Genomic DNA, 19339 nt, shown 5'->3' on the forward strand with positions numbered 1-19339 from the left:
CAGTACATGTATGTAAGAATGTTTTCTAATGTAGCGATTATCTCCATCGGCTTCTGAGTTACTGAAAGCTTTTTTGCATTTTTAAATAAATATTGACTTTTATATGGGAAATGAGACATAGGTAGGTTTTTTAAATTTCCATTTCTGGTGTTGAGCTTTAAATATACTGCTTGCATGAATTATATGGTCACGGCATGACACAGAGACACTCATTCTGAAATCTGTATTAAGTTTTACCAGACTACAGATCAATCCACCAAATACCACAGTATCCATGGCAACCTCCCATGCAGTCACACAGCATTATTTCCAGGAACTGGGTATAGTGCCGTTGTTAATTAAAGCACAATAATAGACTCATAATAGCATTAGAAGAGGCTACAAGAGTTGTGTGTAGAGGCACAAAGAATACATTCTCAGAGCTTCACTGAAAACTATTCTTAAAGTGTTCAAATTGGAAGTATTATAGGCAGGTGATAAGAATTGCTATGCTTCTGGCTTAGATCTTTCTGAGAGGAAAGTCCAGCAGTCTCTCCCCCGGCTGTAGTGAAGGTCCAATCCAATCCAAAAAAGCTTTATTGGCAGGACCAAATACATTTAGCATTGCGCCAAAGCAAGACAAAGCATTGACATGGGGGGTGTGGGAATAAGGGAAGGATATAGGGGGTTGGGGTATGTAGTCCTTAGGGTGTGGGGGATGCAAGGGACAATATAGGGGGCTGGGATATACAGTCCATGGGGGGTATTGGGGGTGTACAGTCCATGTGGTATCATGATCCTCTCAGTTGGTGGCAGGCTGTGACATATCAGGCAGCTATTTGCACGGTTGTTTCCTCCTCCCCAGTAGGATATAGAGTTTCCTCTCCTCATCTGTGGAGGTAAAATCCTAGATGTGGGCGGAAAGTCTCTGGAAGTGGGCTTGGTTCACACAACACAAATCTATACATTTCCAGTCCAGTCCTGTCAGTTTTCCATTCGTTTTGCATCAGTTTCGTTTTGCATCAGTTTTCTATCAGTTTTACCTGACAAGATTGAAACTGTACAGCGTTTATGTGTGAACACATGCACTGAAAACTGATACACAAATTATATAAAACTGACAGGGCTGGGTTGGACTGGAAATGCACACATTGTATGTGTGGACAAACGCATAGAAAACTCATACAAAACTGAGGTATGTGTGAAAAAAGCCATAGAAAACTCATACAAAACTAATACCAACTGCCAAAAACTGACAGGACAGGACTGGGCACCTTTTATGTGTGAACCTGAACACCTATTTTCTCTTATTCATACTGCACACTGTGCTAGGGAATAAGATTGCTTAACATTAGGGATGGTCGGAATGCCAATTTCCGATTCCGCGGTAAATCCGCATTCAGGCATGTACCAATTACCGATTCCGCTTTCCGCTACCAATTTCCGAATTCCAATGCGGAATTTACGCCGGAAATCGCGGAAATTCCGCCCAACTTTAACATCGATTTTCTCAAAAACTATAAGGTCTTTTTGAAAACTTTTTTTGCATATTGTTTAGAAGATTCTGTTTAATAAACTCTGAAAATTTGGTGTTTCTAGGACTTACGGGGGCTTTGCTATTAACTGCTAAAGTCGACAGATTTTTACTGTAATGTAAAATGCAGAAAATAGGCAGAAGCAGATTTTCTGCATTTTACATTACAGTAAAAATCCGCCGACTTTAGCAGTTAATAGTAAAGCCCCCCTTAAGTCCTAGAAACACCACATTTTCAGGGTTTATTAAAATAAATCTTGTGAACAAGATGCAAAAAAAAAAAAGTTTTCAAAAAGACCTTATAGTTTTTGAGAAAATCAATGTTAAAGTCGGGTGGAATTTCCGCGATTTCCAGCGGAAATTTCCGCGATTTCCGGCGGAAATCCGCCTACAGCACTTGCATTACCGATTTCCGCATTCCGATGCGGAAATGCAAATTCCGATCGGAATTCCGGAAATTGCATTTCTGTGGAATCCGAATGAGCATCCCTACTTAACATACTTAACTCTGACACAGCATTTCACAGTGAAGTCTATGAATGCAGGCAGGGTTCATATCATATCTCCTTCTTCTACAATACTGTCAAATGTACCTGAGATAAATATTGCTGAAAGTGGAACATTAGTCAAAAAAACATAGATTACTCTAATAGGCTAGGCACACCATAAAAACTAATTATTTGCTAGATTGAGACAAAAAAAAGGTTAATAGCCGATTCTTCACTTTGCTCAAAAACGTATCACTAATCTTTCCAAGTTGAATTTTCATCACTATTTGCCGTTGTTAAGGGACATCCCCCTATACAGTTGTTATTAGACACCCCAAAACTGTATGGGGAGAACTTAAAACCAGATAACTGTATAGGGGAGGGAGGACCACTAAACACTAGGGAACTGTATAGGGGTGGGAGGGAGGAGCACTGAGCACCAGAGAATTGTATAGTGGAGGGAAAAGGAATAAGACACCAGACAACTGTATATGGGAGGGAGGAGGCATTATACATCAGAGAACTGTGTTGGAGAGGGAGAGAGGCCACTAGACACCAGGGAACTATATAGGGTAGGGAGGGGGGCCATTAGACACCAGAGAACTTCATAAGGGAGGGAGAGGGAGGGAAGTGGCCACTAGACATTGAGGTTGGCCTGCGACTTCGTCCCAGTGTTCAATTTTTTTTTAGCCCACCTTGTATTTGAGTTTTACACCCCTGCAGTAAGAGGTCATCTAATGATTCAATTGTAAGTATGAGCTCACCTGAGTTTGTCTGTACACGTATCTCACGCACACTACACGACCGATATAGAACTTGTAACAAATACTGGACCTGAACAATAAGTGTGGTGAAAATATCCAAGACTGAAGAATCCTCTTTTGAAACACGCCAATGTCACCACACGTGGGACTGTGCATCCCTTACAGGTACTCAGCAAGAAGGATACAAACACCCACACACTGACTAGTTTCAGTGGGAGAGGGAGCAGAGGAAACGCAATCGATTTTTCATATTTAAAATAATTATATTGTCCGATTCCAAAGTGACACTCACAAAACAAATTCAACACTTTATTTTTCCTACTGCCTGATCCATTTTTTTCAACAATGTTCTGTGCTCCATTTCCTGGGTCTGTAACGCCCTCTTGTGGCATCTAAGAAATATCCTATCAACAGCTGGGAATTCCTGATCACAGCAAAATATACCAGGGGGAGACGAACAAACCTCATAAAGCAGGAAAGGTCAAAGAGAGTCAGCTGCTGAGGATAATATACAGCCAGGCACACAGATTTACTGCTATCTATTCCTCTGCTTTTTATACGGACACTAAAAGACACCCTCAGATTTATGAAAGCATTATCATCATCTTAAATGGCAGCAGATGAGGGAGATGCAGGGCTGGAAAGGCGTAAAGGAGGCATGTTGTGCAAGCTGCTGCTGCTGCCTTGGTTTTTAAGGTAGATAGAGAGATAGACAAATAGATAGATAGATAGATAGATAGATAGATAGATAGATAGATAGATAGATAGATAGATAGATAATCTAAAAGACAAAAAACAACACAGAATGTGAATTAACTTAAAATCACAGAAATAGTGCTGTGGTGTTGCCCAGTGCCCAGTCGCGGATTTATATTTGAAGCCTGTAATAAAGCCTAGATGCCCTATGCTCTATATATTTATAGCATCACTTATTAGTGTACACTATCCCCATAGCTGCACTCTTTTTGTGTTTTATTATGTTTTTCCTTTTAATGAAACCTATCTGTTACTACAGAGAATTCGCAGCTACTCCGGCTGCACTTTTAAAAGATTACTTTTTTGCTTAAAGGGGAACTTCAGCCTAAACAAACATACTGTCATTAAGTTAAATTAGTTATGTTAATTAGAATAGATAGGTAATATAATCTTTTACCCATCCTGTTTTAAAAGAACAGGCAAATGTTTGTGATTCATGGGGGCTGCCATCTTTGTCATGGGGGCAGCCATCTTTTTGGTTGAAAGGAGGTGACAAGGAGCAGGAGACACAGTTCCAACTGTCCTGTGTCCTGATCACTCTTCCCAGCTGCATGTGCTAGGCTTCAAATGTCAAATTCAAAATGTAAAAAAAAAAATTGCACCAAAACATCAGAACGAGAACAACAACATCAGAAATCCCATCATGCTCTCCACAGCATCAGGGGAAAAATGCCCGGGCAGTTTTCTTCTGTGCAGCTAAAAATGAGGCTTGTATAAGAGAAACAAAGTTCTGATGCTGTGAAACTGTTAAAGAAACACCAGGCCTTTTCAGTGCTGCTGAGCCGATTTTTAGTCTGGAGGTTCACTTTCATGGGCGTAACAATAGACCCTGCAAGGGATGCCTCTGCAGGGGGGGCCAGATGCCACAGGGGGCCCGTGGGGGGAAAAGTTTGAGAGACTGACAGCTAAGGGCATGGAGAAAAAAACATATTCTGCTCTCACACCATTGTTATATTGACTGCATGTCCACCACACAGATAAGGAATCATACACACTTTGGAATTTGTACACTGTCCCTGCTCCCTTGCGTTCGTAAAAAACATCTGTCTCTCACTGCTGCAAAGTTCTAAAGACTTGATGTACAACCTTGCCAACAAAGGAGTCACATTTTGAAAAAAAGTTGTAGACTTTCCCTTTTCAGCAAAAGGATTCCTAGATTCCTATCACACGGGCTAATGACTTTATGGCCTCTGAATACTTTTACAAGGCAATGGAGTGGAGATTGATGTCTTACTGTTACTGCTTCATTGAGAGCTTGTTGTCTCACATGGAGTCCAAGATCCTGTAATAACAGTATCAATCAGTGACATTCTGAATATATTGCCAAAGTTACATTGATACTATATCTTACGCTCAGCATGTCATTGTTGTTCCTCCATATAGCATGTGCTCTCATGTAGTCCAAAGTTTCACGGGGGGCCCCATCCAAAGTTTCGCAGGGGGGCCCAGTGATGTCTATTTACGCACCTGTTCACTTGAAGTTTAACTTACAATAATTTTATAGCACAGTGCTTCCGTTTTATATTCATAGAGAAAAATACGCTTTTATTTTAAAACAAATTGATAGATATGATTGGTGCAGCAATTTAATGTACCTGAGACGGGGGGATTCAGTAAAATTATACACACCCGGTCTTCCTCCAGCATCCTCCAGGCCGATCCCTCCCTCGCCGTCCTCCTGCACTGTCTGGATACTCTACAATTTGCCCCGAAAAGTCCTCCAGTTGTTCACGCCCTTCCTCGTCGCACTCCCATTGACGGGAGCATTGCATCCCAGACCAGAAGACTCTACAGGACAAAATGCGGAGGATCCAGATGGTGCAGGAGGACGGCGAGTAAGTGATCAGCCTGGAGGGAGCTGGAGGAAGTTCCAGGTATATATCATGTATATACCCATCTTAGGTTCCCTTTAACATTTTTATAACTTCCATTTTCCTCAGACTTTCAACAATTTATGAAGCTGGCAACAAAAAAAACATAATCTGTACAAATACAGCAGCAACTACCGTATATACCGACGTATAAGATGACTTTTTAACCCTTAAAAAAGTAGGGGGTCGTTTTATATGCCGAGTGCCCGGTGTCAGGCAGAGCTGTAATTACCTGATGCTGCAGTCATCCTGTGTAAAAAAAAGATAGATCGCACTCTCCGTTTTAAAAAATAACTTGTTGTAATAGCTTCTTGCAAGCAGCCGCTCACACGGGTAGCAGTGCAGCTTACGGGGTCATCTGACTGGTGATGTGTGCGCTCCACAATACAGCCCGGCAATCTTCGTGTGTGAGCGTCATTAGTGGAGCGCACACGTCACCAGTCAGGTGAGCCCGGAAGCTGCACTGCTACCCGCATTAGTAGCTGCTTGCAAGAAGCTATTACAACAAGTTAACAGAGAATGCAATCTATCTTTCTTTTCAGCGGATGACTGAAGTATTAGGTGATTAGAGCTCTGCCTGACACCCGTCACTCTCACACTCACTACTGGGTCGTATTGTACGGCGAGTATTATTATTATTATTATTTAGTATTTATATAGCGCCGACATATTCCGCAGCGCTGTACAGAGTATATATTGTCTTGTTACTTAACTGTCCCTCTAAGGGGCTCACAATCTAATCCCTACCTCAGTACTATGTCTATGTATGTATTGTGTAGTGCCTGTATCGTAGTCTAGGGCCAATTTTAGGGGGAAGCCAATTAACTTATCTGCATGTTTTTGGGATGTGGGAGGAAACCAGAGTACCCGGAGGAAACCCACACAGACATGGGGAGAACATACAAACTCCTTGCAGATGTTGACCTGGCTGGGATTCGAACCGGGGGCCCAGCGTTGCAAGGCAAGAGCACTAACCACTACGCCACCGTGCTGCCCAGTGAGTATACCCCAACCTCTACATTTTAACTGGAAAAATTGGGGGTCTCATACATCCAGTCGGCTTATACGCCAGTATATACGGTAATCATTTAGACAAGAGTTATTAACATTTACATCCATGCTCTTATAACTGGCTTGTTGCTTTTCCCAAAGACTGTGCACCATTAACCATTGTAGTCTTTTGAACGTATCTGCTACGTCCAAAAGGCTGCTGCTGCGCTGCTGTGTGCTCTCAATCGTACGCGTCCCCGTGCGCTCTCGTGCCGCCGCCCGTTAGCCTGGAGATCAATGAATTCCCATTCATTGATCTAAGTTCCCGGTCTGAAAAGCTGCAATCTTTCTAAAGAAAAAAAATGACACGTCCTCCCTTCACTTCCTCTCAGCGTGATCGTTCGCTTACAGGAAGAAGAAAAAATGACTGAGGCCATCTTGCGGCCAAATAAATTTGAAGAAGAGAGAATCTCTTCTCTGCCTGTTCAGTAAGCCAACACCTATTCAGTAGGAGACCTTGGGCAAGACTCCCTAACACAGCTACTGCCTATAAAGTGTGCCCTAGTGGCTGCAGCTCTGGTGCTTTGAGTCCACCAGGAGAAAAGCGTGATATAAATGTTCTGTGTCTGTGTCTTATCACTTACAGCACATTTCTTCCGTACGAGCACTGCCATGCCTACAAGGATCATCAATATGAAAATGGAGTCTCTTTTTTATGGTACTTTGCATACTAGTGTAATGAGTGTAGTGTCCACGATAATTTGGTCATAAGTTTGGATAGATGAGCTCTTTCTCCCTAACCAATTCGTAGCTCTCTTACGTATTATAAGCGTAACTTTACCCACACCTTGTAACTAATATTAACCCCCCCTCTCCCATCTCTAACAATAACCTAGTATTGCTGTGGTCTTAAAATGTCTTAAAACCAGACCCTGATTAATAATGCAATTTACTTGCATCTTTGATTATACCCCAAATTAAAGAGGAACTGTAGTGAAAGTAATGTAAAATTGGTTTTTTTTTTTTACAATATTCTTGTATAAATGATTTAGTGTTTGTCAATTGTAAAACCTTTGCTCACCCTTATTTACATTCTGAAATGTATCACATGTAGTGACATCTTTAGTCCTCTCAGGTGCAGCTGTGTGGAATGTTTGTTTCTGAGAACTCCGAAGCCAGTACAAAATATGCTGGGGGGGTGGAATTCTGCATAGCTAATCAGCCTAGACGAAACATTACTGGGAGGGCAGGGCTGCATACATGTAAAAAGGGCATCTGGAAAAAGGGTGCCCAGTAATACCAATAATAAAACCAGTAAAAGTATCGGTATTAAATACCAATATTTTACTATGGCCAGACCTAACCCTACTCTCACACAGAACCCTCTCCCCTGACCTCTCACCCTAACCGCCCACCCAATGCCTAAAACTAACCCGCCACCCTCACACACTACCTGCCTAACTACCCACCTAATGCCTAAAACTAACCCCCACCCACCCGCACACACGACCTGCCAGTGCCTAAATCCAACCCCCACCCACACACACTACCTACCTAATGCCTAAAACTAACCCCCACCCACCCACCCACACACACTACCTACCTAATGCCTAAAACTAACCCCCACCCACCCGCACACACTACCTACCTAGTGCCCAAAACTAACTCCCACCCACGCGCACACACTATCTACCTAGTGCCTAAAACTAACCCCCACCCACCCGCACACACTATCTACCTAGTGCCTAAAACTAACTCCCACCCACACACACTATCTATCTAGTGCCTAAAGCTAACCCCCATCCGCACACACTATCTATCTAGTGCCTAAATCCAACCCTCACCCACATGCATACACTACCTACCTAATGTCTAAAACTAACCCCCACCCACACACACTATCTACCTAGTGCCTAAAACTAACTCCCACCCACACACACTATCTATCTAGTGCCTAAAGCTAACCCCCACCCGCACACACTATCTATCTAGTGCCTAAATCCAATCCTCACCCACATGCATACACTACCTACCTAATGTCTAAAACTAACCCCCACCCACCCACACACACTATCTACCTAATGTCTAAAACAAACCCACCTCCCCACCCACACACTCTACCTGCCTAATGCCTAAAACTAACCTCCCCCCATCCACACACACTACCTACCTAATGCCTAAAATTACCCCCATTTGGACACACTACCTGCCTGAAGCCTAAAATAACACTGCCCCCAACCCACACACACTACCTACCTAATCCCTAAAACTACCCCCATCCGAACACACTACCTTCCTAATGCCTAAAATAACACTGCCACCAACCCGCACACACTACCCCCACCCCCACCGCACACACTGCCCCCAACCCGCACAAACTACCCCCCACCCGCACACACTACCTGCCTAATGCCTAAAATAACACACACACCCCAACCTGCACACACTACCTACCTAATCCCTAAAACTAACCCCCCTCACTGCAACCCCCACCCCAGCAGCTGTGCTGTGGTGCAATCATTAAAAAAAGTTTTTTAAAAAAAACATTAAATATCGGGCGCGACAGAATAATGACATTCGCCCACAATATATAGCGGGCGCTCAAATTTCTGCTCTGGTGTCCAAAAAACGCTATTTGGAATTGGCACCTATGGCAGCGCCCAATTTGGTCCACTTGCCACATACGCCCTTTTTTCCTGCCCAGGGCGGGGCCACATACAATGTACAGCACTATATACAGTGCAGTTTCTAGGCTAAAATGCACCCAGGGCGAGTGTGTAAAAATTGCGCCCCCCCCCCCCAAGCAAGGTATGGGTGCCCGCAGTATAGGTTAGCCAGGTCTAGTTGCACTTAGTATAGGTCCCCCCAGTATAGGTAGCCAAGAATAGGTACCCCAGTATAGGTAGCCAGGCATAGGTGAGCCAGTATAGTTGCCCCCGCTATAGGTTAGCCAGGTAGGTGCCTCCAGTATAGGCTGCCAGTATAGTTGCCCCCAGTATAGGTTAGATAGGCAGGCGCCCCCGGTATAAGTTAGATAGGTAGGTGCCCCAGTACAGGTTAGCTAGGTGGGTTCCTCTAATATAGGTAGCCAGAATAGTTGCCCCCAGCATAGGTTAGATAGGTAGGTGCCCCCAGTATAGGTTATTTAGGTAGGTGCCTGCAATATAGGTAGCCAGTATAGTTGCCACCTGTATAGGCTAGCTAGGTAGGTGCCCCCAATACAGGTTAGATAAGTGCCCCCAGCGTAGGTTAGATCGGTAGCTGCCCCTCAGTGTAGGTTAGATTAGGTAGCTGCCCCCAGTGTAGGTTAGATAGGTAGCTGCCCCCCAGTGTAGGTTAGATTAGGTAGGTGCCCCCCAGTACAGGTTAGATAGGTAGCTGCCCCCCAGCGTAGGTTAGATTAGGTAGCTGCCCCCCAGTATAGATTAGATAGGTAGCTGCCCCCCAGTGTAGGTTAGATAGGTAGCTGCCCCCTAGTGTAGGTTAGATTAGGTAGGTGCCCCCCAGTATAGGTATGATAGGTAGGTGCCCCCTAGCATAGGTTAGATTAGGTAGGTGCCCCTCATATAGGTTAGATAGGTAGCTGCCCCCCAGTATAGGTTAGATGGGTAGCTGCCCCCCAGTATAGGTTAGATTAGGTAGCTGCCCCCCAGTATAGGTTAGATTAGGTAGCTGCCCCCCAGTATAGGTTAGATTAGGTAGCTGCCCCCCAGTATAGGTTAGATTAGGTAGCTGCCCCCCAGCGTAGGTTAGATTAAGTAGGTGCCCCCCAGTGTAGGTTAGATTAGGTAGGTGCCCCCCAGTGTAGGTTAGATTAGGTAGGTGCCCCCCAGTATAGGTTAGATTAGGTAGGTGCCCCCCAGTATAGGTTAGATAGGTAGGTGCCCCCCAGTATAGGTTAGATTAGGTAGGTGCCCCCCAGTATAGGTTAGATAGGTAGGTGCCCCCCAGAGTAGGTTAGATTAGGTAGGTGCCCCCCAGCATAGGTTAGATAGGTAGGTGCCCCCCATCGTAGGTTAGATTAGGTAGCTGCCCCCCAGGATAGGTTAGATAGGTAGCTGCCCCCCAGCATAGGTTAGATTAGGTAGGTGCCCCCCAGCGTAGGTTAGATTAGGTAGGTGCCCCCCAGGGTAGGTTAGATAGGTAGCTGTCCCCCATAATGGAGGGGGGAGCCGGAGCCGCAGGGAGGGCAGCCCGACCTCTCCCTCCCTCTCCTGGGCCGCCCTCCGTGCTCCCCCCTCAGATGCAGAGCACAGCAGCAGCCAGGGAGGGAGCGCTGTATACTACATACCTTCCTGCATTCCAAACGCTGCTCTCTCGCTGCCGGTCTCTTCCTCTCTGCCGCCTATACGATGATACACACGCTGGTTCCGGCTAAACAGGAACCAGCGTGTGTATCATCGTATAGGCAGAGAGGAAGAGACCGGCCGCGAGAGAGCAGCGCTTGGAACGCAGGGAGGTATGTTGTATACAGCGCTCCTTCCCTGGCTGCTGCTGCGCTCTGCATCTGAGGGGGGAGCACGGAGGGCGGCCCAGGAGAGGGAGGGCTGCCCTCCCAGCGGCTCTGGCTCCCCCCTCCATTTCAGCACCCACCTCCCAACAGCTCCCCGGGCGACGGCACGGGCCGCACGGCCCTAAAAACGGGCCTGACTATATAGCTATAGGAAGTGTTTATGATACTGAAACCAAGAAATTTACTATAAAAGCAGGTATCCTGAATAATTTACTGCAGTCTACTATATGTGCTTACAGTGCCGCTTTAAGATACAGACATATGTACAGTTTAAACTGGTAATCAGCATTTTTACAGTCATGCAGGTTATAGTGATCACTGCTGCATAAATATGCATAAAATTAGCATAACATTTTCATCATGTCAGAATTATTAGCATCTTGCTGACCATCCCTACTCTCCAGCATGTGTAGCAATCCTTTAGATTGTAAGCTCGCAAGGGCAGGGACCTCCTCCTAGTGTTTCTCATACTGCTGTCATTTTAACATATGCACATGTATCAACTACACATCAGCAATGTATGTATTTGTATTTCTACTATTCAATGTCATGACTGTACAATGGCTTGTAGTTCTTATGTATATTTGTTCCCAATTATTTGTTTGTACTATGTACAGCGCTACGGAAGATGTTGGCGCTATATAAATAAAAAATAATAATAATAATAATAATTTGAAAATCAAGGCCAAAGCATCAGGTCAATGTGACAAACCATCACAGCAATTACTGTCAACCAGCAGAAGTATAATAAAGGTGTGAAGTTTTAAGTTTATTTTTCACAGCTGGTTGTTTCTCTAAACCTGCAGTGGGATTTTAGAGCAGATTAGACAGACTGTAGAATGTTTCTTTGAGTTCTTCATTCATGTAGCAGCACAGCTTTCCTCCTGAGGTAGATGTGACCTGCATTGCAGCAAACTATGCAAGACTGGCAGTTACAAATAGAGCAGGTTAACGTGGAAACACACTGCTTGAATTTCCTGGTATATTCAGTCACTTTCATTGTACCTGCCAGTAGCCAGTCAGCTTCACTGTCAATAAACTTCTGATCGATTAATTCAGTTTATTGATTGGTAGCATGAACATCACAATGTTAAAACGTAATGAACATCAAATGTTCCAGTGCTGCTGGGATAAGGTGGGAAGTAATCAATCATCTGCATAAGCAGAGGACTCTCATCTCATTAATGGCCATCTCTGAGGTTATTCCTGCAGCTAATTGATATGTTAGTGAAGGGGTACAAATTCACTTTTGAAAGTATAGTCAGTGGCTAAAGGACATATTGAACTAAAGGAGGAAAGCTAATTTAATAGAGCTAATCTACAATAACACCATAAATAGGTTCTAAATTCAATTAACTAATAGGATACAGCCAGCAAATAAAAAAAAAAGAGTTTTACTCATCAGGGGCTTCTTCCAGCTCCTAAAAGTCTGTTAGGTCCCACAGCGCGGTTACACTCTGAGCCAAGCCTCTGCTCTCCCCTTCTGCGCATGCGTGGGCATGCCGTGTGCTTCTCATGATAAGGCTCTCACCGCCTGCAGCACATTGTGCTTGTGCAATTTAATTCGCTCTGAACTGCGCAAGCACAGAGCGCTAATGGTGACAGGGGAGCAATCACGAGAGGCGTGCCATGCAAGCGCAGTAGATCCCGACCCACCCACAGACGAGAGGGAGAGCGGAGGCTGGCTCACAGCAAAAACTCTGGATGTATCCTTTAACCTCCTTGCCGGTCTAAAAAATCCGGCAAGGAGGCAGCGCCGCACTTTTTATTTATTTATTTTTTTTAAATCATGTAGCGGCCCAGGGCTCGCTACATGATAGCCGCGGCATCCCCCCACTCACTCGGCGATCAGAGTATGCAGGAAATCCCGTTGAGAACGGGATTTCCTGCAGGGCTTCCCTAGTCGCCATGGCGACGGGGCGGGATGACGTGTCGGGATGTCACAGGGAATCCCGAACCGCTCCTCAGCGCTGCCTGGCCCTTATTGGCCAGGCTGCGCAGGGGTCTGGGGCGGGGGCGCGGCGCGGCGCGGCGGGTAGCAGCGAATTGGCGGCGAGCGGCGGCGATCGCGTACTACACGCAGCTAGCAAAGTGCTAGCTGCGTGTAGGAAAAAAAAATTATGCAAATTGGCCCAGCGGGGCCTGATAAATCCTCCTGCGCAGGTTACCCCGAGCTGAGCTCGGGATGACCGGCAAGGAGGTTAAAGGAGGAACCGAAATGACATATAGTAGGATGTAATACATTATTCAGGATACACAATTTTTATTTGTGTTATCCTTGTTTCAGCATCAGAAATGCTTCTTATATCTATATATTGCTGTATATTGGTGTGTAACAACAACCTCCCAGTAATGCATAGCTTAGCCTAGGCTATGATGTCACACAGCCTTCTGTCCCAGAGGACTCTGGGAGACCAGGTGTTGTTCCTGCTCACTACACAATAAACAAATAACAAACATTCCACAGTGAGGCACCTTGCCAGTAGTAAAGATGCCCCGTGATAAATTAGAGAATTTAAATCAAGGTGAGGAAAGATTATACTATGGGCAAAAACTGACTAAATCATTTATAAAGTTTTATAATAAAAATAAGATATACAGCTGAATTATAATTCAAGGGTGTTAAAGTAAATGGGATCTGGTATTATAGTTATTTATGTGTTTAAATACTAAACGAGCCCCCATCCTTTGTAGACATGGTTTCAAGACATGTTATTACCTTTTTCTAGTTAAAAATAGTTTGTGAAACTACACCCAGCCTAGTTCTTGGACGTGGTAATAAAGGTCAAGCCCAGTAACCAATCATGGTCCAGGGGCTGAGTCTGATAATATACCTCTATATAAATTTAGGCTATTGCCAGCAGAGACAGTCAAGTCTCTGAACCCTAAAGGTGGCCACTAACTGTCCAATTTCTAGCGAAAAATCGTTCGAGCGATCAGAAATCACCATCAACTAACCAATCTTTGCTTCCTATCTATCACGACCACCAAGAAAATCCAAATTTTCGTTCGACGAAAATTCATTCGGGCGACATTTTTTTCACTCGTTCATAATCGATTGTGTCCACCAATGGAGATTATTTACAACCAATCCGATCAGAATTTCTGATCGCTCGAATGATTTTTCGCTAGAAATTGGACCGTTAGTGGCCAGCTTAAGGCTAGACATTGTGTGAGCAGCCCTACTGCACGGGTCATTATGTCTAGAACCAATAGAGGGACAGTTGTATCTTGCTTCCTCATGTGAGCAATAAATCTTTTTAACTTGATCCTGAGTGTGGTGTAGGTGAATTTCCTTCACAAAGGGGCTGATATTTTCCCCAACCTATTAGCTCTAAGGCAACAGACCAAAGCTTCATGAAAAATGTACATGTGTAGGTTTTTTAAGGGGCCCATACACCTAACGATTTTCCCGCCGATATACGGCCGATTCAATCACAGTGATCGAATTGGCTGTGAAATCGCTGCGCACACCGCACAATCGAATCCCGTCGATTCCCGTGGATCCGTCCGTGAGCAAGATTTTTCTCGAACGCCGGCGGGTCGGGAGTGCGTCAATATCGGCGTTCGAATGCCCGACGACCGACGGAATTCTGCGGGTATACATTACCTGTTCTGGCCGGCGCGAGTCCCCTGGTCCCCGCTGTCTTCTTTCCGCGCTGGGTTTCGGACCGGCTGTAGCTACACAGAACTTCCTGTCCCGGCAGGAAGCTTAAACAGTTGAGCGCCTTCTAGTGTTTAAACTTCCCCTGGACAGGAAGTTCAGTAGCTGCAGGAATGGTCTGGAGCCCGGAGCGGAGAAGAAGACAGCGGGGACCAGGGGACTCGCGCCGGCCGGAACAGGTAATGTATGCAGGGGGGGGGGGGGGGCAGCAGCGGCAGCTCCACAGATTGTGGTCGGTTTCAGGCTGAAATCAATTCACAATCTGTTTGCAGTAAAGGTGGCCATACGATCCCCCTCTGATCAGATTCAATCAGAGAGGGATCTATCTGTTGGTCGAATCTGATGGCAAATCGACCAGTGTATGGCCACCTTTAAACATCAAACTGATTATTGTGCAGCATACAATAGTGCAAGAGGCCTGCTGCATTATTTCTGATCCAAGCGGTTCCATGGGGTCAGTGGCCTGACATTGGTCCTGAGTGGCTCATATCTTCACTCCATTGTACCGGCTGGATTGACATGTGGTGCCCAACGTAAGTCTATACCTTGAAAGTTATTGTGATTTCTTGTACTCTTATGCTTATTCTGTTTCCTCTTTTTTAAATGCAGTTTCTCAATTAGTTGAGGTCCCATTGGTAGTAGAACGCTAGTGAAGCTTCAACAGCTCACATTTTCACATTTACATGGGGGTATTTCCACTTGGGACTTTTTTAAATGGGGTTCCCCAGCTGTCTAGGAGGTAACTGCAGGCCCATTCCCCATCCCATGTGACTGGTACGCTAGCAAGAAATCCATGTAACGTTGGGTGCTTACCAGTCCACAGCAGGACTTTCTTTGAATAAATAACAACACTGCCACAACATCCCACCTTGTTGCCACTTTCAATTTTCAAAACCTGAATTAAGATAGCCATATACAATTTAACCAAAACCTTTGATTTTTCAGTTTTATTGATAAAAGCTACTGATCGCCCATAGCAAAAAATTCAGGTTCATTTTTAGAAAAAAAAATTACTAGTCTGGCGAATTGTTTTGATGTTTTAAACGATACACTCAATCAGGAAAACGGATTGCATTTCGAAAGAAAAAATTGCTTGGTGTATGGCCACCTTTAACCCATTTGCAGCTTCAATAGAGTTATCTCATTTGAGATAAGTGCACTGCTTTTGACGTCAGTCAACAAAACTTGTTGTGCTGTAAATTCTTGGAATGCTTTGATCTCTCTCTACTAGCAGTCAGAAAATATAGAACCTGAAATCAGAAGTCCTTCGTTATTTTCTCACACGACCCCCTAGTGACATTTGGCCATAAACACACATTACAGCAGTACTAATTGGAAGCAAGGAAATGTAACAAAGAGGTGTGCTAGAATAAATTGGCCTGGAGCACTTGCAAGCCTCTAAATAAATTGGCTGCTAAAGGGTTACAATTGTATTGTTACAATTCATCCTCTTGCCATTTGAAGGACAAAATACATGAGGACTGATTATTTTTTTTTAATAAAATTATAAACCAGTTTTTGCCTTTTCTCCCCACCTTAATCTTTGGATGTAACGTATATAAAATGTGGCATTCACTCCTCTAATTTGTGTGCTCAGCCCATTGTTTTTGTCTTATTTGATATCACTAACATTTACAACAGAATAAACTGAGTTTTTATGTATAAACATTAGGCAGGCCACTTCTGCAGCTTTCACCAAAATGGTAAACACACTGTTTAAATATCTGAATGTACTGGACAAGAGCACAGACTATTAAACATGCGGCTCGTAGCGGAGTGTTGGACAGCGCCTCCTGCTTTTATCTGCCTTGTGATACTTATGAACGCTTTTCATGGTGATGTAATGAAAGTTATCAAAATGCTACTTGCAGTACTTGGCAACCGACAACGTACACCAACGGATGGCATCGATGGCTGCTTCTCACATTGCTTATCTGTCTGGCCAATATCAATCTCCCAGCTTGCCAAGTACTGATGAGGTTAAGTGAATTATTTGTGCTCTTGCAGTAAATCAGGAAAGGCGATTTTGTCCACTACCCACAATTCTACAATCCTTGCCACCTGTTCCTGCAGCTGCTTGTGCAGGAATTGAAGCACACTATTTCCAAATGTTTGAAAAGCTTATTTTAGCAGCCTTCTAATCCTGGAGGTGTGTGGCATTTTTTTTAAATAGTCTAGCGTTGCTTTGTCTGAATTATTGACTATTTACCTGTCAGGCAGTATTGATAGGTTATGCTCTACACTAGGGATGAGAGAAATGAAATCATTTCATTTTCATTTTGCTTATATTTTCAATGAGCCTCACATCACAAAGATAATCATAAATCTACCCAAAACCTTAGTTCATGTTGTTTTTCACCCCTGGAGACACTATATAAAGCATGGCTGCTAATTGGCTCAGAGATAGGAGTTATCAGTGCCAGACAGGGAAGGAACTATGCACAGAAATCCATCAATAAAGGGTCTGCTAGACTTGCATAAAGGAGCATCAGCAACGCTGACAATTATTTCATTAAAAGTGATACGAAACTCAAAATTACAGTTTTGCTCTAAAACATCAAACAAAGCAAAAAAAGAAAACATAAGATTGTTGGTAGCAAAACAAATCATTAGTTTGTCTAGTAATTAAATAATTGCTGTGCAAATAAAGTAGAGAAAGTGCTCTGGCTCCTTAGGTTCCGTATTAAAAGTTGAGATTCCTTGAAGCTCCACCATAAACAGGAATAAATTACAGAAGGAGCACATATGCATTAGAGCAGGGGGTCTCAAACTCAATTTACCTGGGGGCCGCAGGAGGCAAAGTCAGGATGAGGCTGGGCCGCATAAGGGATTTCACAATCAGCAGCTCCCGCCCCCATCCCCCCCCCCCTCCCTCCCCTTGCATTGATTTTTATTTCAAAATCAAATTCACACTGAAGCGAACTATTTTGCCTATTTTACCTTATAGTTCGCTTCAGTGCTCCCATTACAAGTAATCCGCCGTGTCCCCGCCGCAAAACGAGGGCTGCAGAGCCCTCAAATCGGCATGTCCTGGAAGGGGCAGAGCTTTCAGCTTCAGCTCTGCCCCTCCTGATGTCAATAGCGGCGCATGGCCGCCTCTGCCCGCCCCTCTCACTCTTCCTTCACAGATGTCAGGAGGGGCAGAGCTGAAGCTGAAAGCTCTACCCCTTCCAGGAAATGCCGGCGGATTGCCCCCCGGGCGATTTGGGGGCTCTGCAGCCCTCGTTTAGCGGCGGGGATGCGGCGGATTACTTGTAATGGGAGCACTAAAGCGAACTATAAGGAAGCTTTTTCCGGCGCGGGACACAAAATATTGTATCAAGGGCCGCAAATGGCCCGCGGGCCGAGAGTTTGAGACCCCTGCATTAGAGGAACTGTACATTGATGATGTCAATGCAGTATGCTTACCATGATGCTATCAATGTAACTTGGGCAAAGTCCTAACATGTAACATATAGTAATCCCACAGAGCAAAATATGATATTAAAAAAAATTCATACACAAATAATGTTGAGATGCATTGGAAGGACATGCTTTCATGGTTCTATGTAATACAGTATATACATATAAAAGGAAAGTAGTCTAACCTCTTGCTTGCTCTCAGGGTCTTCTCCATGTTGAGGATGCCTTGCATCTTGTACAGGAACCACTTATCAATAGCTGTAAGTTTATTGATTTCATCTATGGAAATTCCAGTTTGTAGTGCCTGTTATAAAGCAAAATATGCAGAATATGTTATGACTATATTATCATTTTTGCCTTTATTTTTGCATAATTGTTTGCATTATTCTTGTTGTCCATGCCTACAATTGTTACACACTGCATGTTATTATCACTTTGGACTTTAACACTTTTTTATTTTTAATAATTTTGCTTTTCTGGAATTTGTATTTCGCTCCACTAATCTTTACCTTGGCCATACTGTAGACACGAGTGCTGGTGGGTTCAGCCATCTCTTTCTTTAGATTTGTATCAGCTGTCCATGCTTTGTTCATTGGAAGGTTTGGAGTGAAGCCATCTACTGATGGGTGGCACATCCTCAGGGCTTTTTGGAAACTTTCCTCAAAGGTGCGACCAATAGCCATCACCTGCAAAGGTGAAAAATAAATTGTAATGGACAGGAAGGAAAATAAGGAATTGATGTAGCACAGGATACAAAAACACATTGATGTGCCACCATGGAGTGATATGAAATCAGTTGTAAAAACACATACAGATTAGACACATGAGGCCATATTCAATTCACTTTTTCTCCTATGTTTTCTCCTAGGAGATACTTTTTCATCTTGTATTTAAATAACTTTTCAGCATTTTCCAATTGAAAAACTTATAATAAACACAAACTGCGCCTGCCAAAGTACAAACGGGTGCAATAGCATATGCTTCAATCGAGTGTTCGCTATCACAAGTCCTTGAATATCAGTCTATAGTGCTGTGACAGCGCTCCTCTTCTTTTCTACAATTTAAACATAGAAAAAACAATCGCACATAGTGCATTACTGTGAATCACAAAGTACAGTTCCCCACACGTGCATAAGTGCTCAATTGTGCATCACTCGTGGTCTCTACAGCCCCTCCACACTAGCAGCTCACCAGATTGACACCACCTCACAGTCCAGGTGGGTCTAGCGCTTAGCCTATAGAGCGGCCAACTCCAATGACACTTCCACGATAGTTTAGTTCACAATTGGATGATCCATATTTAATGACAAGTTCCACATGAAAAACATATAAGAACACACATAGCATAAAACCGTTGGGCTAAAAGTTATGGCCTGCG

The 19339-nt window shown here is 44.0% G+C and overlaps 1 protein-coding gene across 1 annotated transcript in view; it reads right to left on the reverse strand.

Moving 5' to 3' along the window:
* CPS1 (carbamoyl-phosphate synthase 1) overlaps nt 1-19339 on the reverse strand; it is a 204067-nt gene that overhangs the window by 105662 nt on the left and 79066 nt on the right. Inside the window, exons 20-21 of the mRNA XM_068245395.1 lie at nt 18471-18647; nt 18147-18265 (exon numbers count right to left, since the gene is read on the reverse strand). Coding sequence (XP_068101496.1) covers nt 18147-18265; nt 18471-18647 — 296 coding nt within the window. The remainder of the gene's footprint in view (nt 1-18146; nt 18266-18470; nt 18648-19339) is intronic.

This window comes from Hyperolius riggenbachi, chromosome 7 (genome assembly GCF_040937935.1).
Source record: "Hyperolius riggenbachi isolate aHypRig1 chromosome 7, aHypRig1.pri, whole genome shotgun sequence".
NCBI lineage: Eukaryota > Metazoa > Chordata > Amphibia > Anura > Hyperoliidae > Hyperolius > Hyperolius riggenbachi.